At 40.9% G+C, this 25,410-nt stretch overlaps 1 protein-coding gene across 1 annotated transcript in view; it reads right to left on the bottom strand.

Annotated features, from left to right (window-relative positions):
* Positions 1–25,410, bottom strand: part of LOC120937520 (proton-coupled folate transporter-like) — a 486,881-nt gene that overhangs the window by 164,168 nt on the left and 297,303 nt on the right. The window contains exon 5 of the mRNA XM_040350803.1: positions 23,045–23,128. Within this exon, the coding sequence (XP_040206737.1) occupies positions 23,045–23,128 (84 nt within the window). The remainder of the gene's footprint in view (positions 1–23,044; positions 23,129–25,410) is intronic.

The raw sequence follows: 25,410 nt of genomic DNA, 5'->3' as shown, positions 1-25,410 counted from the left end.
AGTGACAGTGAGAGAGCTCACATCCGAATCGATCCCCGCACCCAGTCACTCACCTTCTGCTGCTCTGGTTCCTCTGCGCTCAGGCTAGGCACTGCACCCACCTGCCGCACCTGTGATTGCTCCATTACAGGGTTGCAATAGTCTCAGAGACTTGAAGTTGTCATGTTCACTCCAGCCCGACTCCAGGGAAGTGACGCGTAGTGCTGAAAAACTGCCCACTCGCCGTCCGGTTCAATGAACAAAAGGAACAATAGCCAGGGACAAATCACTGGAGAGTGGGAGAATGTGCGGGCCGCCACTGTCGTCGCATGCGTTAGAGCGTGTGCAACAATTCTAGTACTAGACCTCCTCTGTAACTCGAAAATTGTAACCTGTAAAAAAATTTAAAGCATCGCCTATGGAGATTTTTAAGTACTGAAGTTTGACACCATTCAATGAGTGTGCGCAATTTTAAAGCGTGACATGTTAGGTATCTATTTACTCAACGTAACATCATCTTTCACACTATACAAACAAATTGGGCTAACTTTACTTTTGTTAGTTTTTAATTCATGAAACCGTTTTTTTTCCCCAAAAAGGCTTATGAAAAATTATTGCGCAAATACTGTGCGAGAAATAAAGTTGTAATGACCACCATTTTATTTCCTAGGGTGTCTGCTAAAAAAAATATATAATGTTTGGGGGTTCTGATTAATTTTTCAGCAAAAAAAAATGTGATTTTTACATGAAGGAGAGAAGTGCCAAAATAGGCCCGATGGTCAAGTGGTTAAAGTTAAATGTTTTTTATATTTCCAGTATGAGCTTGTTGCTTATAGCTAACAACATCATGCTGAAATCATGTTATGGTCAATGCTGCCCAGAGGTTCTTTTGTATAAATATTGGTAATATGCTCTGCATGGTTTGAGATTACCAGGTCCAGCAGATAATCATTCCTAGTCGAGGTTTCAATAAACTGGACCATACAATTGTCTGTACTAGGTTTATACATGTTTGCCCTTTAACTGTTCCTGCAGTACCATTACTACAATTAATTTCCAGGTAGGGAAGAAGGCAGAAGGTGACAAAGAAGACCGGGCTGGCCGTCGCTAGTAAAAGAGCTTCAAAGAACATATCGGTGGCTAGCCCCGAAGAAGGCACTGGAGAGCGAGCGGGAGAAGAACCGGGGAGCGCCGAGACGACACCGGAGAAGACGAAAGAAGACCCCTGAAGTCAGAAGAAGACCCCCCAGAGAGCGGAGAAGACCCCCGGGGAGCGGAGAAGACCCCCGGAGCTGACTAATAAATTATTTTAAAAACCTGTGTTGTGTGTTTATTTTATTGACACTTTTCCTCCAGGTGAATGGGTAGGGGTATGATGTACCCCATACTCATTCACCTAGGGTGGGGGGCCGGTATCTGGGGGCCCCCTTATTAAAAGGGGCTCCGGATTCCAATAAGCCCCCCGCCCACAGACCCCGACAACCAAGGGCCAGGGTTGTCGGGAAGAGGCCCTGTCCTTATCAACATGGGGACAGGGTGCTTGGGGACCAGCCGGGCGGCGTGCTCGGATACGGGTCTGGTATGGATTGTGGGGGAACCCCACGCTGTTTTTTTGGCGTAGGGGTTCTCCTTACAATCCATAGCAGACCTAAGGGCCTGGTATGCTCCTGGAGGGGAACCCATGCCATTTTTTCATTTAAAATTTGGCATGGAGTTTCCCCTCATGATTCATACCAAACGCCGCTGCTAGAATTGGCAGGAATTCAAGTCGGATCCCCGTCTCTTCTATGTCGCGCTCACTGGAATGTGCTTTTCCTATTCCAGCGAGTGCGAGATGTCAGCACCCTGTCGCCGAGAATCAGAGCAATGCCGTTGTGCTGGAAACACATTCTCGCAGACAGGTACTGTACCTCCACCATGTGTGAGGAATTTGATTTGCTGTGGGGTATGCCTGGCTCCCTGGAGTTCACAACACTTTAAATAGGATGAGCAAACAACAGTTCTCAGTGAAACATGTGCAATGTATTTACAAAGACTATATATACTATGTACAGGAGTTAAAACAGAAAAACAAAAGGAAAACAAAAAATAAAACTATGCACTTGATGAGTTACTAACATACAGGGTTAATCTTAAACAACCTACTGCTGTCCTGGTACCTAACTCTCTCCAAATAAAGTCCTTGCTACACAGGCTTACCATACATTAGCTTTATTTCACCACAAACTGGTTCCAGGGTGGAGCAAAATCCCTGAGCAGGTTGGGACCAAAGTTGTGTGTATACATTTGCTTCTAAATTGAACTGCTATGTGTAGAGATCTGTAGAAGCATTCAAATCCCTGGCATATTCAGTGCTAATGCTGTTGTTAAAGGTGGCCACTATTTCCAAATGACACTTGGACAAATAGTCACAAACCCAGTGCCATTTTAAAACAACAAATCTGACTCAAGTGGTTCAGAAACCCATAGGCTGGTCTCTTTTGCATTACAACAATATATAATGTATGGGAAGGTTAATTAATCTTCTGACATTTAAATGAAAATTATTTTTAGCTTAAATATTTACTGCAATGCCAACATGTTTAGCCTTGTAAGTGAGTGGTTACAAAACAATTAGAGGCTCAAATGAGAAAAAAAGAGGCAATTTATCATTGTCCTATGCATTTAGTTAAATACATGAAAGCTGACTTTGGAGAAATATTTGCTAATATATTTAAAACTGGAAGTGCATACATTTAATAAATTAGTGCAGCAAACAAATAATTATGTGGATCATTAATCAAACAGTGGATTGTGCAGACTTCTGCTCTGTTACTTAGAAAATTGATGAGGCGGTAGAGACTCAACTCCTTACACAGATAGGACTATACCAGGCACAGTGGGACAGTGGTAACAATAAGGAGATTATACCTATTCTAAAATGTACTAAGGCAATGGCACTGAACTGATGGAACAGTGAAAAGATGGACATTTCTAAACTTATTACAGAATAATTTTTGTGACATTTTATAGAAGAGACATGATGCTCTGTTGGACCTGTTAATTTCAAACAATGCCGAGCATAGAAAACTTAGACTGGGAGGAAATATTGTCATCAAAGGACACAGAACAGATGGGAAGGTTTTAATTTGATTTTATGTAAACACATTACAACACAATGCAAAATGTATTCCAATGGGCAATACATTTAAAACTTAATTTAATGTCGAAAATGCTTTAAACAATAAGAAAAACACCATAAAAAAATTAATAAAACTGCAAGAATTCTTTCATGAATTTAAAGTTACAAATAATGCACTAAAAGCTCTAAAAAGGAAATTGGTCACCAAAATTGCTGAAGTAAGACAAAGGCCTTAAAATTGTGTAAACAGAAGATTGTAATCAGCTTTTTTTTCCCTCATGCTAGACGCGTGAGGAGAAATAAAGCCTGATGCCAGCTTCTGTCAGAGGGGCATTGGTCCAAAACATGGACACCCACTGCTGCTAAGCAGTGCCCACTAGTGCTACCTGCCAGTGCCCACCAGAGCCAACTACCAGTGCATATCAGTACTGCCTATCAGTGCCCACTAGTGCCACCTATCAATCCCCACCAGTACCACCTATCAGTGCCCATCAGGTGAAGTTGAAAAAAGACACAAGTCCATCAAGTCAAACCTATGTGTGTGATTATATGTCAGTATTAAATTGTATATCCCTGTATGTTGGTGTCATTCAGATGCTTAGCTAATAGTTTTTTTAAACTATCTATGCTCCCAGTTGAAACCACCGCCTGTGAAAGGGAATTCCACATCCTAACCGCTCTTACAGTAAAGAACCCTCTACGCAGTTTCACACATCAGTGCTGCCTATTAGTGTCACCTACCAGTGCCACCCATCAGTGCCCAGAAGTCCCACCTATCAGTACCACATATCAGTGGCGCCCAACAGTGCCCATCAGTGCCACCTATCAGTGCCCACCAGTGTTGCCTCATCAGTGCCCACCAGTTCCACCTATCAGTGCCCATCAGTGCTGCCTTATTAGTGCCTATCAGTGCAGCCTAACATTGCCCATCAGTGCAGCCTATCAGTGCAACCTCATCAGCGCACATCAATGAAGGAGAAAAATTTCCTGTTTGCAACATTATAACAAACTGTGAAACTGTTTTTTTTTTTTAATTTTTGGTATTTTTTTTTTTTTTGCAAAAAAAACAGCATTGATTAAATACCACCAAAAGAAAGCTCTATTTGTATGGAAAAAAAATGATAACCATTTCATATGGGTACAGTGTTGCATGAACACGCAATTGTCAAAGAGTGACAGCGGTAAAATCTGAAAATTGGCATGGGCAGGAATGGGGTTTAAGTGCCCAGTTAGCAAGTGGTTAAATACATGAAAAAAAATACTCTCAAATTGATTGTAGGGACAGTCTCCATATTTTGTTTTAGAACAGATTTTCTTTAACCCAGTCCTTGTTTAGAGTGATGTGCAGGCATCAATGAACTACTTAGAGCACTCACCAGCACCCTAGTAGTTCATTGAGCATTACAAGCTGCTGGCCGCAATGGGTGATGGTAGTTGTAGTTTACCCATTCAAAGAAATCTGTGATTTCTTTCAATCGGCTGAGTGGTTGGAGCCCTGCCCAGTGGCATTTTTTTATTTTTTTAGGCCTTTTGTACACAGGGCAGTTGAAAACCTCTTCTGAATGCTGGAAACTGACAGCTGATAACCGACAGTGAAAAACATACATTTTACAGCTTTTACATACTGAGTTTATGCAAGTTTAGCACCAGATATGAGCATTTGAGGTTGGAAGCATTTTTTAAAGATAACCTCAGGAGACCCTCCCAAATGTTGACAATGCATGCATGAAAGCGTACATATTCGGCAGCACACCATGGATCGACAACTTTCGTCCTTAAGTTTCTTTAATAAAAGAGATCACATCACAAAGAAAAAGTGCAAAGTTTCGGAGCCACGCAAGGCCCCATCATCAGGCAGGTAACTGGTAATCGCTGCAGCACCCACCATTTTATAAGCCAGGAATGTGTGCGATAGGAATATTGACCACAATGCATGAAAAACATGAAAATGAATAACTATTTCAACCAATCTGTGAGAGAAGAGAGAGCAGTGTGCTTTAACTATGAATTCTCTCTCTGTCTCTGTCTCTCTCTCTCTCTCTCCGTCTCCCTCACTCTCCTCCTCTCTCTCTCTCTTTCTCTCTCTGCCTTTCTCTATGTCTCTCTCTCTCTTTCTCTCTCAGACTGCCTCTGTCTCTCTCTCTCTGTCTGTCTGTGTTTCTCTCTGTCTGTCCCTCTCTGTCTGTCTGTGTCTCTCTATTTCTGTGTCTCTCTCTGTCTGTCTCCCTCTCTGTCTGTCTCTCTCTGTCTGTCCCTCTCTGTCTGTCTGTGTCTCTCTATTTCTGTGTCTCTCTCTGTCTGTCTCCCTCTCTGTCTGTCTCTCTCTATGTCTGTTTCTCTCTCTGCTTGTGTCTCTCTCTGTTTGTCTCTCTCTCTGTCTGTTTCTCTCTGTCTTTGTCACTTTCTGTCTGTCTCTCTTGTTCCCTCTGTCTTTCTCTGTGTGTGTGTGTGTATCTCTCTTTGCCTGTCTGCCTGTCTGTCTCTCTCTGTCGGTCTGTCTCTCTCTCTGCCTGTCTGTCTCTCTCTGTCGTTCTGTCTCTCTGTTTCTCTCTATATGCCTGTCTACCTCTCTCTGTCTGTCTCTGTCTGTTTGTTTCTCTGTCTCTGTCTGTCAATCCATGTATCTGCTTGTCTCTTTCTCTGTGTGTCTGTCTCTCTCTCTCTCTCTCTCTCTCTCTCACTCTCTGTCTTTGTCTGTCTCTCTCTGTCTCTTTCCTTCTCTCTGTCTGTCTCTGTCTGTCTGCCTGTCTCTCTTTCTCTGTCTTTTTTGGTTTGTCTCTCTGTCTGTCTGTTTCCCCCTCTCCCCTCCCTTGCAGGCAACAGCATGTGGTGAATTTTTTTTCCATATCTTACATGTTCTTCTTTAACCACTTCCCGACCTCCTCATGTACATATACGTCAGCAGAATGGCACGGACAGGCACATGTACGTACCTGTACGTCCTCTGCTAGACGTGGGTGGGGGGTCCGATCGGGACCCCCCCCCGGTACATGCGGAGGTCGGGTCCGCTCGGGGAGCGATCCGGGACGACGGCGCGGCTATTTGTTTTATAGCCGCTCCGTCGCGGTCGCTCCCCGGAGCTGAAGAACAGGGAGAGCCGTGTGTAAACACGGCTTCCCCGTGCTTCACTGTGTCGGCGCATCGATCGCATCATTCCCTTTATAGGGAAGACACGATCGATGACGTCATTCCTACAGCCACACCCCCCTACACTAGTAAACACACACAAAGTAAACCCTAACTCCTACAGCGCCCCATGTGGTTAACTCCCAAACTGCAACTGTCATTTTCACAATAAACAATGCAATTTAAATGCATTTTTTGCTGTGAAAATGACAATTGTCCCAAAAATGTGTCAAAATTGTCTGAAGTGTCTGCCATAATGTCGCAGTCACGAAAAAAATCGCTGATCGCCGCCATTAGTAGTAAAAAAAAATAAAAAAAATAGAAATGCAAAAAAACTATCCCCTATTTTGTAAACGCTATAAATTTTGCGCAAACCAACCGATAAACAATTATTGCGATTTTTTTTACTAAAAATAGGTAGAAGAATACGTATCGGCCTAAACTGAGGAAAAAAAAAATTATATATGTTTTTGGGGGATATTTATTACAGCAAAAAGTAAAAAATATTGAATTTTTTTCAAAATTGTCGCTCTATTTTTGTTTATAGCGCAAAAAATAAAAACCGCAGAGGTGATCAAATACCCCCAAAAGAAAGCTCTATTTGTGGGGAAAAAAAGACGCCAATTTTGTTTGGGAGCCACGTCGCCCGACCGCGCAATTGTCTGTTAAAGCGACGCAGTCCCGAATTGTAAAAATCCCTTGGGTCTTTAGGCAGCAATATGGTCCGGGGCTTAAGTGGTTAAGAATGCTTATAAACAAAAACGTGCCTAAACTTGGGTTACAGCTTCTACAGCAGTTTACAAGCAGTTAAAAGAATTTGGCGTTTGAAATGCCAGCAGTGGTGGCTGGTGCTCAAAACCAAAAAACAAAACAAAAAAACAATTGCAGCCTCACTGTGCCCATCAAATGCAGCCAATGTGCCCATCAAATGCAGCCATTGTGCCCATAAAATGCAGCCACTGGGCCCATCAAATGCAGCCACTGGGCCAATCAAACGCAGCCACTGTGCCATCAATTGTCACCACTGTGCCATGCCATCAAACGCAGCCACTGTGCCATCAATTGTCACCACTGTGCATGCCATCAAACGCAGCTACTGTGCCATGCCATCAAACGCAGCCATTGTGCCATCAATTGTCACCACTGTGCCATGCCATCAAACGCAGCCACTGTGCCATGCCATCAAACGCAGCCACTGTGCCATCAATTGTCACCACTGTGCCATGCCATGAAATGCAGCCACTGTACCATGCCATCAAACGCAGCCACTGTGCCATGCCATCAAACGCAGCCACTGTGCCATCAATTGTCACCACTGTGCCATGCCATCATGCATGAATCTATGTATTGTATCAGTGGCGGACGCACCACCACTGAATGCCAGTAAACTTCCATCTTGAATGCAATTTTTGGCTTTAAAAAAAATGCCACTAAATTCAACTGCCTCTAAACAACTATAAACTACTCGGTGTACATGGGCAGATAAGATAACAGAGGAGATTGCTGGGGCTGCTGAAAAAAATGCCCAACTGCTCCTAGACATTCGTTTATCAGCAACAGTGTCCTTGAGGCCTTAATGGTGGCAACGGGTGCAGGGAGAGGATCCCTGGCTTGCTGCCAAACAGGGACTCGGTCTAAAGCTTGGAAAAATGTTGGAAAATTTGAATGTAATGTCGTTTTTTATTTCATAAGCCACTATAACACCTCCGTTTTTTCCCATGAAACATTAATAGTAGATGGACGAGGACCTTGGTGACAAAGGAGTCTCTTAAAGCCAACTCTGGGCTGCTGTTTCATTTAGGCATGCAATGTGGTTTACCCCCACACTGCATGGATTAAATGCTTATTTGACTATAGAGGAAAGGAAGCAGCTTCACTTTGTTGAACAACTGGTCGCAGTTTGCAGCAGACAAATCGGGCACATAACTGACTTTTGACACTTTTTAGGGACCAGTGACACCAGTACAGTGATCAGTGCATAAAAAAAATGCACTTTCACTGCACTAAAACATACATTAATTACTGCGCTATAATAACTACTGTGCTCCTCCCCTTCGCTGCCCCCAATGGATTTCTATGGATGTGCGGCATTTCGTGGGGGTGGCAAAAGATTTCCAGCGTGATTCCATCGCGCTGGAAACACAATATCGGCGGCAGGTACAGGTACAGGTACCTATACAGGTACTGTATAGTCCACTATAATCCAGTATAAAAAGTCCATGTTCAGAAGCAACTGGAATCACCTATGGTGCACACAGAACAGCTAAAGTGAAATGATATATCCTCCACCGAACACCAACACCTCTTACCGGAAATAGTGGTCCACTAAATTATAGGTGGTAAAATTTGCATGTTATATCCATATATCACAATTCCACTCCACTCAGGCAGTAGATGACAGGATCTTGAATATCTCAACAGGTGGTATATTCAAGGGTTCATATATTAAATGAAAAGAGAGCAACTCCTCAGGGTGTATTAGTCAGAATCAAGGCAAATTTATTGCATGAAAAATTTTAAAGCGGGGGTTCACCCTAAAAAAAATTCTAACATTACATTCAGCTCACTACCGACATTGACAGTATGCAGATCTTTTTTTTTTTTTGCATACCATTTTTTTCGTTGTTTCCCCCCCGCCTTCCGCGTAGTGAATGCCGTGGGAGTGGGCATTCCTATGCACAGGCTAAATGATTGACGTATGACAAAAGCTTCCCCTCTGCGCATACGGCCGCGTCACAAGTTGCCGAAAGAAGCCGGACTGCGAGTCGGCTCTATACGGCGCCTGCGCACAGACGTTCGGCTTCTTTCGACTAGTGACACGGCCGTATGCACAGAGGGGAACCTTTTGTCATACGTCAATCACTTAACCTGTGCATAGGCACGCCCACTCCCATGGGATTCACTACCCGGAAGCCGGGGGGGAAAACAACGAAAAAACGGTATGTACAGCAAAAAAAAAGATCTGCATACTGTCGGCAGTGAGCTGAATGTAATGTTAGAATTTTTTTTTAGGGTGAACCCCCGCTTTAAGAATACTCACATTTCACAAGTAAAAACAGGCATGTCAGGAACTACAACAGTCCTGGGGTTCAATTGTTTCCAACCGAGAAGATGGCCGTGGTCAGTGCATATAGTGTCATAACACCAGATCTCCAAGCTGCACCCTATGCAGTGTTTTCTCCAATGAGGAACATCGTCAGGGGTGTGGCTTGGAGATCGTCACTACTTCTATTTATAGGGAAAGCACTTCCTCTTCCTTGCATTCCAAGGCTCACTCTCATCCTCAGGAAGGGGAACCACATCACCGCTGGATGCTAACAGCACAGCTAGGACGTATACAGCCCAGCATACACACAGCGGCCATATTAAGGGAGACCAGAGCAAAGACAACGCATATATAATGCATATCTTATTAATCTGGATTCTGAGACTGGGCTCTAAATAAACCGGGCCAAATGGAAACAATAAATATTTAATAGATAAAAAAACTTTTAAAAGGTCTAAAAAAAAACATATTAATAGCAAATAAAAGGCCTGATCAAGTGGCAATTACAGATAGATGCAGTGCTGCCATCTTGTAGCTGGAAACAAATGGTACAATAATTAATAAAAAATCCTAATTTAAAATTAATAAAATCAAAAACATATAATAGTGAACACCCTCAAAATTCAGCTATTATTTATGAAGGCATTAACATCCCATTCTATGTTCAACCCATGTGGTTTGTAGGATTTTAAACAAAAAATCCACCAGGTTTCCATTGTTGAGATCTCTCTCCTGGTACGACTTCCTCTCCAATGGGAATTGAATTTGTCTATAGCCATAAAGAAAGTGCCTTTAGAGCTCTTCCTATGGCATAATGTATAGTGTTTAGAAACTTTTACGAATATTGGCCAGATGACCTACATAACGTAGGCCGCACAGGCACGTGATCAAATAAACAACATTCTTGGTCAAACACATAATAAAAGAGTTTACAATGTATGTCTGACCAGTGACATTAGAGCCAAAGTCAATTATTTTGGCAAATCTTACATTTCCTACATAAATAGTACCCTTTAAAATCTCCAAAGAAACTCAGTCTACCTGGGTGTCTGATAATGTTGGGAGCTATCTGAAGTCTAAGAGGGGGGCACCTCTATAGATAACTCTAGAGTGATCTGAAAGTATAGGACCTAGTATTCGGTCATGGAAAAATGCTGGTTTGAATATGTAGTTGAAAATGAAGAATGTGCATAAAAATCAAATATGTTGTTCTTTACCTTTGGCTTCAACAACTCCTCTCTTTCCCTTGAGCCAACATTAGCAATAAAAAGCTTAAGGTCATTAGCTGTATACCCTTTCTGGAGGAAACAAGCTTTAAGAAACTCTGCCTCAGATAATCATCTGGAAGGGAGCAATTTCTCTTTAGTCTCAAGAACTGGCTCATAGGAACAGACCAGTGCCAAGACTCATGATGACAGCTATCCATCCATATATAGCCATTCCTGTCTGTGTCTTTAAAATATGTAGATGTGATAAGTCTGTCTCCCTGTACTCTAATGTTCATTTAAAAAAAATGGATGGTAGAAGTACTGGCCTCATGTTGGAGAACAATACCTAGGTCATTGGTATTCAACTCTCTAATAATCTAAAGAGGCATTGTCACCTTCCCAAAGGAGGAGGACGTCATCTATGTAGTGACCCCAGAAGACAGGTTTGATCCTCTGTTGGCCACAGATGACGTCCTCCTCCCATTTGGCGATTAACAAGTTGACCATACTGCACTAATGACACCAGCAGGAAAGGGGTTAACATCAGGGGGTTAAATGTGTGCCTAAGGAGTGTTTACTAACTATGGGGGAGGTGCTTTCACTGAATGAAGACATTTATCAGTGTTCCTGCTTCACAGAAACACAGGCTCTGTGTCTTCTGTACTTGTGGAATGACAATCTGCGTCGTTTACATAGGCAGACTGTGATTCTGCCAGAGTACTGAATGATCAGTGGTGCCGGCGGACAACGGGTCCGTGGGACCCGATGATCGACTCCCACTGTGTAAAATCACAGCGGAAATGAGCTGCCGGTGGCCGACACCTGGAAGTGCAGAATCACGTATATATATATTTGATTCTGCTTACAGCGGCCTCCCTGTAGCAGTAAAACTGCTATAGGACAGCCGTAAAGTGATTAAACAGGAAGGGGTGGGGCAAATTTACATGGGGGTGCCCAATTTTAGACTTGCCTAGGGCAGCACAAAACCATAATACACCACTGGCTACACAGGGTATATAGAATGCCTGAAAAACCTAATAAACGGGGGAATCGCAATGCCCGCCTATGCCTAATATGCAAAAGAGATCATGACAACCTCATTCATATGCTTTGGAAGTGCCCCAAACATTTTCACTACTGGAATCAGGTCCTTGACGTGATCTCTCAAATATTCATGTTCAATATTCTGCGAACCCCAGTAGTGAGCTTGTTGGGTGCCCTGGATGAGGAGTCCTTAACTCCACAAGCTCATACTGCTTTTCCGCAACTGCTGTATGTTGCATGTAAATTGATCGCAAAATTTTGGATCTTTCCAGGGTGCCTACCAGGCGGCAATAAGTGGAGCACATAAATAAATTATTTATACGGGAAAAGTTGACATACCAACATAGAAATGTTTCACGTATATTTTACTCAATGTGGCAAGCATGGCTGGATGTTTTCGGGACTGGCACCACACAAGTTAATTAGAGACAGGCTCCTACAGGGGTAAAGGTTTCAGGAGATCCAGAATAGTGGATGACTAGGTCCTATACCACACAAGATCCCTTATAGTATTAGTGACTTGGGTAGGTCGTGTTTGTTTGTTTTTGGGTAACTCTCAAGGCTCTCAGGGTTTAGATAGGTCGAACACAATGCATTGTGTCGCTGTACCGTGCATTGCAAGCCCTGATTGGCTGGAGCAGTGAAAACTTCAGCCAATCAGGGCACAGAGCACTGTCAGAGTCATGATTGGACACTGTCATCATGATTTTATCCAATCATGGCTTATTCCCATCCCACAGTATAAAAGTATTCTTGAAATTGCAGCTATTATCAGTGTGATTTTAGCGTGGAGAGAGATAGAACATGGCTTTGTTCAATGCTATTATCTAGTTAGTGTGCTATAGTGTGCTATTTTGCTTCAATTGTCAGTGTAGAATATTAGTTTAGTGTCAGTCCAGGGATAGTTTGAGTGTAGTGAGGATGAGCATCATTCAGCTTTGCATAGTGTGCAGCTAGAGTAGGGACAGCTCAGATAGTTTCACTGTAGTGTAGTAAGACCGTATCATTTATACATACATTAGTGTAGAGTAGGGACAGCTCAGATAGTTTCAGTGTAGTGTAGTGTAGTGAGACCATGTCAGTAATCTTGACATAAGTGTATAGCTAGAGTAGGGACAGTTCAGATAGCGTCAGTGTAGTGACGGTTGAATTTGATTGTGTAACCGCCAGTTTAACGTCATTTACTTCTGTGTGCGTTACTGACAGTTTAACGCCATTTACTTCTATGTGCGTTACTGACAGTTTAACGCCATATCGTTTTGCGTGCGTTACTGGCAGTTTAATGCCATATCGCTTTGCATGCGTTACTGGCAGTTTAATGCCATATAGTTTTGCGTGTGTTACTGCCAGTTTAACGCCATATAGTTTTGTGTGCGCTACTGCCAGTTTAACGCCATATAGTTTTGTGTGTGTTACTGCCAGTTAAACGCCATATGGTTTTGCGTGCATTACTGCCAGTTTAACGCCATATAGTTCTGTGTGTCACTGTACGTTTGGCGCATTATATTGCAATATATTATATTGTATCCGTGGAGTGTGTCTGTGTTGTGTGAGTACTCTGATTAAAGGGCAACAAACACCTCTTTACATTGATTAACCACTTGGGATCCGCGCTATGGACGAAAGACGTCCACAGCGCGTCTCTCAAGTGCCGGTGGACGTCCTGTTGTTGTTGTTCCCCGTGCGCGCCGCTGGGGGCACGCAGCGGGGAAACAACGTGCCTGGCGCATCGCTCGGGAGCCGATGCGTGTGCCTGGTGGGCACGATGTCCGCCAGACACCCGCGATCGTCGGTGACAAAGCAGGACGTGGAGCTCTGTGTGTAAACACAGAGCTCCACGTGCTGTCAGGGAGAGAGGCGACCGATCTGTGTCCCTTTACATAGGGACACAGCATCGGTCACCTCCCCCAGTCAGTCCCCTCCCCCCACACAGTAAGTATACACCCAGGGAATACATTTAACCCCTTCCTCACCCCCTAGTGTTAACCCCTTCACTGCCAGTCACATTTGTACAGTAATTAGTGCATTTTTATAGCACCGATCGCTGTATAAATGTGAATGGTCCCAAAATTGTGTCAAAAGTGTTCGATACGTCCGCCGCAATATCACACGCCTGACAAAAAAATCGCAAATCGCCGCCATTACTAGTAAAAAAAAAAAAAAAAATCATAAATCTATCCCCTATTTTGTAGGCGCTATAACTTTTGCGCAAACCAATCAATATACGCTTATTGCGATTTTTTTTAACAAAAATATGTAGAAGAATACGTATCAGCCTAAACCGAGGAAAATGTTAATTTTTTTAAAAAAAAAATGGGGTATTATTATAACAAAAAGAAAAAATATTGTGGTTTTTTTTTCAAAATGTTCATTTTTTTATGTTTATAGCGCAAAAAAATAAAATCGCAGAGGTGATCAAATACCACCAAAAGAAAGCTCTATTTGTGGGAAAAAAATTATAAAAATATAATTTGGGTACAGTGTTGAATGACCGCGCAATTGTCATTCAAAATGCGTCAGCGCTGAAAGCTGAAAATTGGTCTGGGCACGAAGGGGGTTTAAGTGCCCAGTAATGAAGTGGTTAAAGTGTATCTATGTACAGATTTCAGCTTCTCCTTTACATTTACTTATAAGCACCGCCCCCTCCCTTCCAATAATGTCTGGGAGGACAACAAGGAGAGGCAGATGTTCCCTTGGCACTGTAAGGGTGCCAGCAACAAATGTGTCCACAGGCAAAGGTGGAAATGGTGGTCAAAGACCAATTTTTCAGTACCTGTCTGACAGGTGCATATCATAATTGCAATTTTTTACAGCAAGGAAAATTCTTGCTTTCATCAAGATTATCTCTATAGGGTTACGGTGGGAAGGCGCCACGACAACCAAAGACCAATTTTAGTCAAAGTGGAACCAGAATGTTTTAAAAAAATCTCAAATCTTGTTCCCAATGCACTACATTGTGGCCTCATCATACACACTGGCTCTCCAGCTGTTGCTGAGCAAAATAAAGGCAGCTTGCAGGAAAAATGTCATTGTTTTTGGCCTTATAAATTTAGTTATTACTGCAGCAGATTCTAGACATTATAAAGATCTGCCACTTTACAGTTAGACTAAGGGGACCCCCCCAGGCACTATATTGGAAGGAATTTTTCATTTTTAGGCTTTCACTTTAAAAATCAAAAAATCACTGCCCATTTAAAAAAATTTCACAAACTTTTTATTTATTTATACATGTCACCCAGGGCAGGACCCAGACCCCTATAATCATTGTATGCCCAATTACTTGCATTTAGGCCTTCAAAATGGGCACTTTTGATATTTGACGTTCGGGTCCCATTGAGTATAATGGGGTTCGTTATTCAGGTCCGAACTTTTGCGGTGTTCAAAAGTTTGTGTGCGAAACTAACAGGGGTACATTCGGCCCATCACTACATATATTATGTATTATGGAAAACAAAAATATTTTTTTTTCTGATTAAAAAACAAAAAAAAAATAATGAATTTATTTTATTGTTGTCAATTATATGCATATCAGCTTGTCAAATGTGTAATGTACTATGTCTTATGTGTAATTTTATGAATTATGTATTATTGTGCATTCATTTATTATTGTGTATCAAACATCTCATTCAAAGTCACCCCCCCCCCTTCCTTATCATATGAATGGCTTCAAAGATCTGGAGTGTTAAAATATAAAGTAACACTTTTCCCAAATTACAGTATTTGTAGCAAAATACATTCTTCTTGATGAGATTTCAGGGTAGCTGTGTAAGACTCCTAAGATTCTTCATATACAGTGCCCTGAAAAAGTATTCATACCCTTTGAAATTTTCCACATTTTGTCATGTTACAACCAAATACCTAAATATATTGTATTGGGATTTTATGTAATAGATCAACTCAAAGTGGCACATAATTGTAAAGTGGAAGGAAAAATTATAAATGATATAAAATCTTTTTTTACAAATAAATATCAGAAACGTGTGACATGCATTTGTATTCAGCCCCCTTTACTCTGGTACCCTTAACTAAAATTTAGTAGAACCAATTGTCTTCAGAAGTCACATAATTATTAAATAGAGTCTATCTGTGTATAATTTAATCTCAGTATATGTACAGCTGTTCTGTGAAGCCCTCCGAGTTTTGTTAGAGAACCTTAGTGAACAAACAGCAACACAAAGACATATAAAACACGCCAGACAGGTCAGGGATAAGGTTGTAAAGAATTTTAAAGCAGGGTTAGGTTATAAAAAAATATATTATATAATAGGGAAATTCTGTGTTCACCCGATCACTTGATAAATATCATGTGATATAGCTGTGATTTACTCAAACCTAATGTGAGTGTTAATCAATATCATGTGAAATGGCTGTGATGTACTCAAACCTAATGTGAGTGTTCCAACAATATTGCAGCAATCTTAAAGAATTAATACTTAATCCATAAACAATACATATAAAATTTAAAATAATGCGTAAAAACTGTGAATGAATAGATAATCAGGTGATGAAACTCTGACCATGGATCATCAGTATAACAACTAACAGTGAAAAACGTGATTGCTTATATTTTCTCAAAATTTAACAAATTAGTGAGAAAAAGGGGTAAAAAAGGAGTGAAATGTTCTCTTGTTTTTTTTTTATATATATATATATATATATATATATATATATATATATATATATATATATATATATATATATATATATATATATATATATATATATATTCCCACAAAAACAGTGTGTAACAGTGTTTTTAAAAAAACACAAAAATCATTTAAAGGATAAAACACATCCAAAGGTGCTATTGTAAATCAAACAATTATCAAAGGTACAGCAGTCCCCAGAGTGCAGCGCTATTCACTTATCAGATAGCCTGCTGATGTCAAATGATCCACACTTGATAGATATCATGCATTTGACCATGGGTCAGCTTCAACACTTCCAATATTGCACCCCATTCAGGAGAGAGAGTAATCTAGATAGTAGGGATGAGCCGAACACCCCCCTGTTCGGTTCGCACCAGAACTTGCGAAAACACCAAATGTTCGTGTGAACTTTAGAACCCTATTAAAGTCTATGGGACTCGAACGTTTGAAATTTAAAGTGCTAATTTTAAAGGCTAATATGCAAGTTATTGTCCTAAAAAGTGTTTGGGGACCTGGGTCCTGTCCCAGGGGACATGTATCAATGCAAAAAAAGTTTTAAAAATGGCTGTTTTTTCGGGAGCAGTGAATTTAATAATGCTTAAAGTGAAACAATAAAAGTGACACACACACACCATAGAAAAAAGTCCTTTATTAATAAAAAATTTTAAAAAAATCCAGCGGTGGTAATCAACTCGGGACCAGCTTCCTGCTCCAACGTTGTCTGTATCCAGCGACGGGTGATCTCCGGTCCAGCGATGAGAAGATCCATCCATCCATAGCGCAGCATCGCCGGACACAGCCCAGCGGAATGACGTGGGTGAAGCTTTGACATTTCTTATATAGGGGAGGCGGGCCACCTGTCACGTGACCTTGCACCCTCTGATGCACCCTCGGCTACGTCTCTGGGGAAGCCCAGTTTTCCCCCTTGCGTCAGAGGGGGCAGGGTCACATGAAGGGTGGCCCGCCTCCCCTATATAAGAAATGTCACAGCTTCACCCGCGTCATTCCGCTGGGCTGTGTCCAGCGGAGAGAGGCGGCCTCCGATGCTGTGATCTGGAGCACTGGATGCCAGAGGATCTTCTCATCGCTGGACCGGAGAGGAGATCACCCATCGCTGGATACAGACAACGTTGGAGCAGGAAGCCGAACGGAGAGTGGATTACCACCGCTGTTTTTTTTCCTTTTTTTTATTAATAAAGGACTTTTATCTACGGTGTGTGTGTGTTTTTTCCAACTATTTACACTTCCTTCATGAAATGGTAGGGGTACAATGTACCCCATTACCAATTCACATAGGGGGGGCAGGATCTGGGGGTCCCCTTTGTTAAAGGGGTCTTCCAGATTCTGATAAGCCCCCCACCCGCAGACCCCCACAACTACTGGACAAGGGTTGTGGGGATGAGGCCCTTGTCCCCATCAACATGGGGACATCCTCCCCATGTTGAGGGCATGTGGCCTGGTACGGTTCAGGAGAGGGGGGGGGCCGCACTCTGTCCCCCCTCTTTTCTGCGGCCGGCCAGGTTAACGTGCTTGGATAAGGAGTCTGGTGTGGATTTTTGGGGAACTCCACGCCATTTTTTTTTTAGTTCCTCTTAAAATCCACACCAGACCTGAAGGGTCTGAAAAGGATATTTGGGGGGAACCCCACATCATTTTTTTTAAATTGACGGCGGGGTTCCCCTAAATATCCATTCCTTGTAACATGACAAAATGTGGAAAATTTCAAGGGGTATACCTTTTCATGTCACTGTATGTGTCATGGGGATAAAAATGTGCTCTTAGTTTTTTTGGTGTACTTCTTCCAATTGGATATGTCTTGAAGTGCTCTTAAGAGAGTATCCCAGGTCACATCCTTTTGGGAATCTTTAAAGCGGTTGTTCCATTACAAAAAAAATATTAAAGGTCAGCAGTTACTAACACTGTAGCTGCTGACTTTTAATAAGGACACTTACCTGTCCTAGCCACCAGCGATGTCGGCCCCCGCCGAGGCCGATCCTCGATCCTAGCAGCTCCAAGCGCCGCCATCCACAGTAAGGGAAACAGGCAGTGAAGCCGTACGGCTTCACTGCCCGTTTTCTACTGCGCATGCGCGAGCAGCGCGGCGCTTTGTGAATGGGCCGGCTGCTTTCTGGGACACACACAGTTCCCAGAATGCAGCGCGCCCCATTCACAAGAAGACACCCAGTGTAGGAGGAGGAAGAGAATCCACCGTGGAGGATGAAGAGGCAGATTCAGCACTTCCGCATAGCAACAGCTATTTAGGGTGAATACAATTTTTTTTTTTTTTTTATTTTTGGTGGAATTTTTTTTTCAGGTGGAACCTCCACTTTAAAGTGGTTGTAAAGGCTAAAATAAATTTCTCTAAAATAAGGTAAAAACAACTACTATGATTAGTGACCCCCCACAAATCCCTGAGTCTTATCCAACTCTAACAAGGTTCCCAAAAGCACTCTCATCACAGGTCTCAGAAGCAGCAGTGGGAGACATTGGCTCATGTTGCTGTCAAACAAATCCTGTTAGAAGGGAGCAGGCCAAGCCAAGCAGTTTGTGTCTATGGTTTATAGACTGCATGAACGCCCCCATAGGAAGTGACTTGCTATTGGTGCAATGTAGCCAATATAAAGAGGATCAGGACCGCTCTGTGCAACATCATTGCACATGACAGGTAAAGTATAACATTTTTGATATTTGAATTAAACAAAATGTAACATTACAATCACTTTAAACTACTGTGCATCTTTGGAGCAGTGTCTCTACTGCAGGTTCCTCCTGGGCTTCCACACTCTCCAGCTCTATTTTAAGGGTTAATATATCACATATCGCTATTGTTCAAACTGTTCTTCAAACTTTATGGTTGCCTTTACTTTTTTCTCTAAATTGTGTCTAAGGTATGATAAAAAAATCAATCAATCGATTTTATATTTAACAGTGAAGAATACAGTTATACACAGTACTGCATTTGACATGGATTTCTGGATTTGAGAAGGCAAGGGTGGCTTACTGCAGCAATACAATGAGTAAAACTTACAGCCTATACAGTTTGTTATTTTGTTTGTTTTGCTTGGCAGAGCTGCCACATTTGTAATAGTATGCTATTACTTTTTGTCAAACGGCCCAGGTCCAAACCAACTTAATCTGCGTGATATATATGCCTGTGTTACATTCTTCAAACTAATAGAAGCCAAAAGATAGATTTATGCTAGTGGGAAACTTTAGGAGTAAAAAAAATAATAAAACCATTCTAATACTTGGATGCATTGGTATAGAAAAGAGGAGCAACCTTTGTAAGAGTTAAGAGAGGGTGTAATTTTGGAAGTACATATAGGTGTAATTCTGCACCATTTCTTATAGAGCAGGGGTAAAATTAACAAACTGACATAGAAAATATATAAACTGGTGCCATTTAAAAATTAGTCTGTCATTAGAGAAGTATAGGGCTGCTATTGCTGGCACCTTTCTAAAATGTGAAGTGATAGGATGTGTCCGACTTCAGCAATGTTGAGTTATGAACCCAAAACAAACATTCTGAGTGTCAGAAAAGTGGCATGATCCTTTATCTTTATAATTGTTCCAGGTCAATTACTCAAAGAACATTATATCTGAATATGGAACTTGCACCCTAAATTACGCGGGGCGTAACGTATTTGAGATACGTTACGCCGGGCGGATAGATAGACCATTCTATCTGAATCCAGCCCACAGAGTTTAAATTATCTCATGATGGCCATACTGTGAGAAATGTTCTTTCTTCCATGTGTGAACTTTATCAAATCAATCTCTATTATTGAGTTGTTGACCTACTAGACAACAATTTACTGTAAATGAGTAACAGCTCTGTATAAATTAGGTCTTCTCTGATATCTTGCTGATATGATTTTTTTTTAACTCAGTAATTTTAGCAGCACATTTTAAAAGCTAAAGGAAAAACATGTTTGAAGTATGGTTCAGTATTCTAAAATGCCTTGCTTATTTGGAGTGATAATAGTTGTCAAACGTAATTTCCTTTTAATCAAGTATATCTGAACCTAAAAACATTGCAATATGCAAATAAAATCAGTCTTGTAAACTAAACTAAAGTAGGTCAAAGAATAGGGTGTAAAATGTAATAGCCTGTGGCAATAAGTTATTTTGGAAATCTTTTTAGATGATGAATAGACTGAATAATGGAATGCAATTGATATGGATTTAAATAAATTGATATGGATTGGTGGATTTAAAAAAAAAAAAAGGATATTATATTAATGTTTAAATATTTAAAATAACCCTGTGTGTAAGCAAATGTATTTAAAGAATTTATAACAAAATAATTTTGCAATATTCGTTGAAAATACAGATTTGGGTATATATTATTTCTTCAAAGAACTGCATATTAAGGATTTAAAGTGTTTGTCACCCCAACATTTAATATTCCTTATATGTTGTATCATGTACTTGTATTTAAAAGTGCCCTGTTTTCTGCATTTTGTCATGTTACAACCAAAAACGTAAATGTATTTTATTGGGATTTTATGTGATAGACCGGTACAAAGTGGCACATAATTGTGAAGTGGAAGGAAAATGATAAATGGTTTTCAATTCTTTTTACAAATAAATATCTAAAAAGTGTGGCATGCATTTGTATTCAGCCCCCTGAGTCAATACTTCGTAGTAACACCTTTCGCTGCAATTACAGCTGCAAGTATTTTTGGGTATGTGTCTACCAGCCTTGCACTAGAGAGTGAAATGTTTTCCCATTCTTCTTTACAAAATAGCTCATGCTCTGTCAAATTGGATGGAGAGCTTCTGTTTATCCATTGTAGCTCTGGCTGTGTTTAGGGTCGTTGTGCTGCTGAAAGGTGAACCTCTGCCCCAGTCTCAATTCTTTTGCAGAAACAGGTTTTCTTCTAAGATTGCCCTGTATTTGGCTCCATCCATCTTCCCATCAACTCATGACCAGCTTCCCTGTCCTCGCTGAAAAAGAGCATCCCCACAACATGATGCTGCCACCACCATGTTTCATGAAGGGGATGGTGTGTTCAGGGTGATTTTAGGCCAAGAAGTAAAATTTTTATCTCATCTAACAAGAGCACCTCCACGTTTGCTGTGTCCCCCACATAGCTTCTTGAAAACTGCAAATGGAACTTATTATGGCTTTCTTTTAACAATGGCTTTCTTCTTGCCACTCTTCCATGAAGGCCAGATTTGTGGAGTACACGACTAAAAGTTGTCCAGTGGACAGATTTTCCCACCCGAGCTGTGGATCTTTGCAGCTCCTTCAGAGTTATCATGGGCCCCTTGGCTGCTTCTCTGATTAATGCTCCCCTTGTCCGGCCTGTCAGTTAAGGTGGACAGCCATGTCTTGGTATATTTGCTGTTGTGTCATACTTATTCCATTTTCAGATGATGGATTAAACAGTGCTCCATAAGAAATTCAAAGCTTATTTTTTTTTATAACCTAACCCTGCTTTAAACTTCTCCACAACTTCATCCTTTGCCTGTCTAGTGTGTTCCTTGGCCTTCAGAATGCTGTTTGTTCATTAAGGTTCTCTAACAAGCCTCTGAGGGCTTCACAGAACACTTGCATTTATACTGAGATTAGATTTCACACAGGTGGACTCTACTAATTAGGTGACCTCTGAAGGCAATTGGTTCCACTAGATTCTAGTTAGGGGTATCAGAGTAAAGGGGGCCTGAGTACAAATGCATGCCACACTTTTCAGATATTTATTTGTAAAAACTTCTGAAAACCATTTATCATTTTCCTTCCACTTCACAATTATGTGCCACTTTGTGCTGGTCTATCTAAAATCCCAATAAAATGTTTGCTTGTAACATGACAAAATGTGGAAAATGTAAAGGTGTATGAATACTTTTTCAAGGCACTGTATGTATTTCTTTCTTTGCATGGAATACCTGATGATCCTGTGAGTGGCCCTGCTTTCCTACTTCAAACTGACCACATTAGGCACAGAAGCACACCCATCTCAGCATAGTTTTCTAACAAATACAAAAAGTTCTGCACTGCCTAAGATGGTAAGCAGCTACAAATACCAATGGACAAAATGGTAAAAACAGAAAAACATATAAAGTGTAGCGCTAAACATATGAAAATAAACTAAGTGATATGAACCCTTTGCTCAACAATATAATTGGAATAATCAGTAGACCAATGTCTATATGAAGAAACATGTAAAAATTCTCTAATATGCAAAAATAATAATAATGTTGCAAAAAGTTCAATGTAAATCAAGGTGCTGGTGCTCCCAAAATCTTGAGTGAACCAAGTAAAGTGAAGATAGCCACCACCAAACTAGGAGAGGCTTACCGGAAACAGTGAACCCATAAGAACAAACGTTCAAAGTGTCAACTAAACATGGTATAAACCACTGTAGAAGCTGGATCCTCTGCTGCAGTTCCCACACAACGTCTCACACACCGAACCGCTGTAAGGAGGGTATGTTGCTAATGGGTGCTTATGGGTAATAACCCAAAAGCCGGGAAGTGGAACCAGATGAGGTATAAAAATTAAGAGAAAAGCATGATACTGTAGAATAAAAGTATTTGATGTAGGTAGGAACACTTACATTAGGAGATGAAAACAGCGCTTGTCAAAGTACTAAAACAGCAACAGTGGAGTCTCTTAATGCGTTTCGCACCATAGTGCATCGTCCCCAGACCTTTGAACATATGTTCTTTAGGGTTCACTGTTTACATAAACAGCAACAACATACGGCATTGCTTATGGAAATGTATAATACAATAAAATATGAAAACAAATTGGGGTATTGTAATAAAATGTTAAAAGGTAAGAGAGAGAGAGAGAGAGAGAGAGAGAGAGAGAGAGAGAGAGAGAGAGAGAGAGAGAGAGAGAGGTATAAGATATTTACTTTACCTTGTTCATTTGGATGTGCAATTTTAGAGGACACAGATCTAAGAACAGCCATAGTGTAACCACTTGGAGCATGTATTATGCCACCTATGGAAGAAAAGTATGAACTGGTATTTTGTTTTGTGCTTTCAAAAACCAAACAACTAAAACTACATTTATAAGCCATATAATAAATAACATAACTGTTCTGGATTTTAAATGGATCTTTTTATATTGTCTTATTTTATAAGTTCAGATTCCAATTAAAATGATCAGTTGTAATTGGCTCCTACACAGAGAAGAGTATTTTTTTCCAAAATGTGCAAATTTAAGAATCCTGGGGCAGATTCACAGAGCAAGTACGCCGGCGTATCTACTGATACGCTGGCGTACTTTCAAATTTCCAGCGTCGTATCTTTAGTTTGAATCCTCAAACCAAGATACGACGGCATCTGGTTAAGATCCGACAGGCGTACAGCTTCGTACGCCTTCGGATCGCAGATGCAATACTTCGGCGTCCGCTGGGTGGAGTTTGCGTCATTTTCCGCGTCGGGTATGCAAATGAGCTTTTTCCGACGATCCACGAACGTACGCGCGGTCGTCGCATTCTCTTACGTCGTCTGTAGTCGGCTTTTTCCGGCGTATATTTAAAGCTGCTATTTTGTGGCGTATAGATAGACTTGCCATGTTAAAGTATGGCTGCCGTTCCCGCGTCGAAATTAGATTTTTTTTTTGCGTAAGTCGTCCATGAATAGGGATGGACGTAAGTCACGTCTAAGTTAAAAAAAATGACGTTGTTGCGACGTCATTTAGCGCAATGCACGGCGGGAAATTTAGTAACGACGCATGCGCAGTACGTTCGGCGAGGGAACGCCCCCTACCCGGATCATTTGAATTAGGCGGGCTTGCGCCGGGGAATTTACGCTACGCCGCCGCAACTTTACAGGCAAGTGCTTTGTGAATCAAGCACTTGCCCATAAAACTTGCGGCGGCATAACGTAAATGCGATCTACGCGAATCTGCCCCCCTGATTCTTATGCTATGTTCAGGAGTACATTCTCACAAGATTTTGGATCATCAGCTTTTCCAGGAGACTGTGGTAAAGCCGAGTGATGTCATAGTGTGGGGACCAGAAGCTGGGTATGTACATTTTTTTCTCTTAGTATTTTTCCATTTTTAGATTTTTCTTAGTAATTTTGGATGGGGGTAACAATAGATAAGCCTTACATAATTTTAATGAAAATAGCAGCTTTAGGATTAGATTTAATATAGCATATCTTATACTGTTTTATTAGTTGAGAAAAAAAAAGTAATAAGTATAAAAAAAAATTAACTTCACTTGGTTATTGTCTTTAAAAGTTTAATACAAGTAGTAGAATTTACCTATTATTATTCAGAAGTATTCACTGATTTACCAATACAATTAAAAAAAGCTGAACAACAAGCTAGCAAGGTACTGTCATAGTAGTAGGTTGTATGTATCCTACAGATGCATCGCTTCACATGCAGGTTTAGGGCACCCCCAGGAATTAGACTTTTTTGATGTTTCACTTTAAGCATTAGCTAAATTACTGCTTCCAGGCACATTTTTTATTAACACTGAGAACTGAGTGATTGAACACCGCTGATCGCTCACTTTTCACAGCTCGATGAGCAGAGAGCTGCTGACTGTCAAATCAGCAGCTCTCTTCTCTGCTCTGTAGAAGGGGCTGACCCAGGCATGTGGGCGGATCCTAACTCCATTGTTGCAAAAGAAATTAACTCATGTACAGTGGCATGTGGTTGCCATCATCCCTTAGTCAACCATAAACTAAAAAAAACTCAATGAGAGTGGGATTTTCAAGGCAACAAATATAAAGCGCAAAAATTCATAAAAAGGTATAAATTTATTACAAAACATATATATAATAGAAAAACATTATCAACAATGAACAAATCCAAATGATACTGTCCGTCAAAACATGCCCATTATCAGCAAGCTGTTGGCATGCAAGACAGATAGTCCGACGCGTTTCGAATGTGTGACATTCTTCTTCAGGGTAATTTACAGTATCAGATTCTAAAGTAGAAAAATACAAAAAATACAAAATAAATACATATTGAGCACTCAAAAAGCTGTTCATCACCATACCACATCCCCAAAAGTAGACGTCAATAATGACTCACTTTTTCCTTAAAAAGCATGTGTATCAATGTCTCAGGATGTACACCTCACAAATTCCCCGATGGCAATATTCACTCTCGGCACCAAGCATTAAAAAGGGCTCACCATCCCTCCAACCCATAGGGGGGGCAGAATGAAAAGATTCAATTCGACGGCATTCAATAATCCTCTCATCATATCACTGTGGTGAAAAAAAAAAATATATATATATATATATATATATATA

The sequence above is a fragment of the Rana temporaria genome, chromosome 4 (assembly GCF_905171775.1).
Source record: "Rana temporaria chromosome 4, aRanTem1.1, whole genome shotgun sequence".
In the NCBI taxonomy this organism is placed as follows: Eukaryota; Metazoa; Chordata; class Amphibia; order Anura; family Ranidae; genus Rana; species Rana temporaria.
This window is presented reverse-complemented; position numbering and strand designations above follow the sequence as displayed.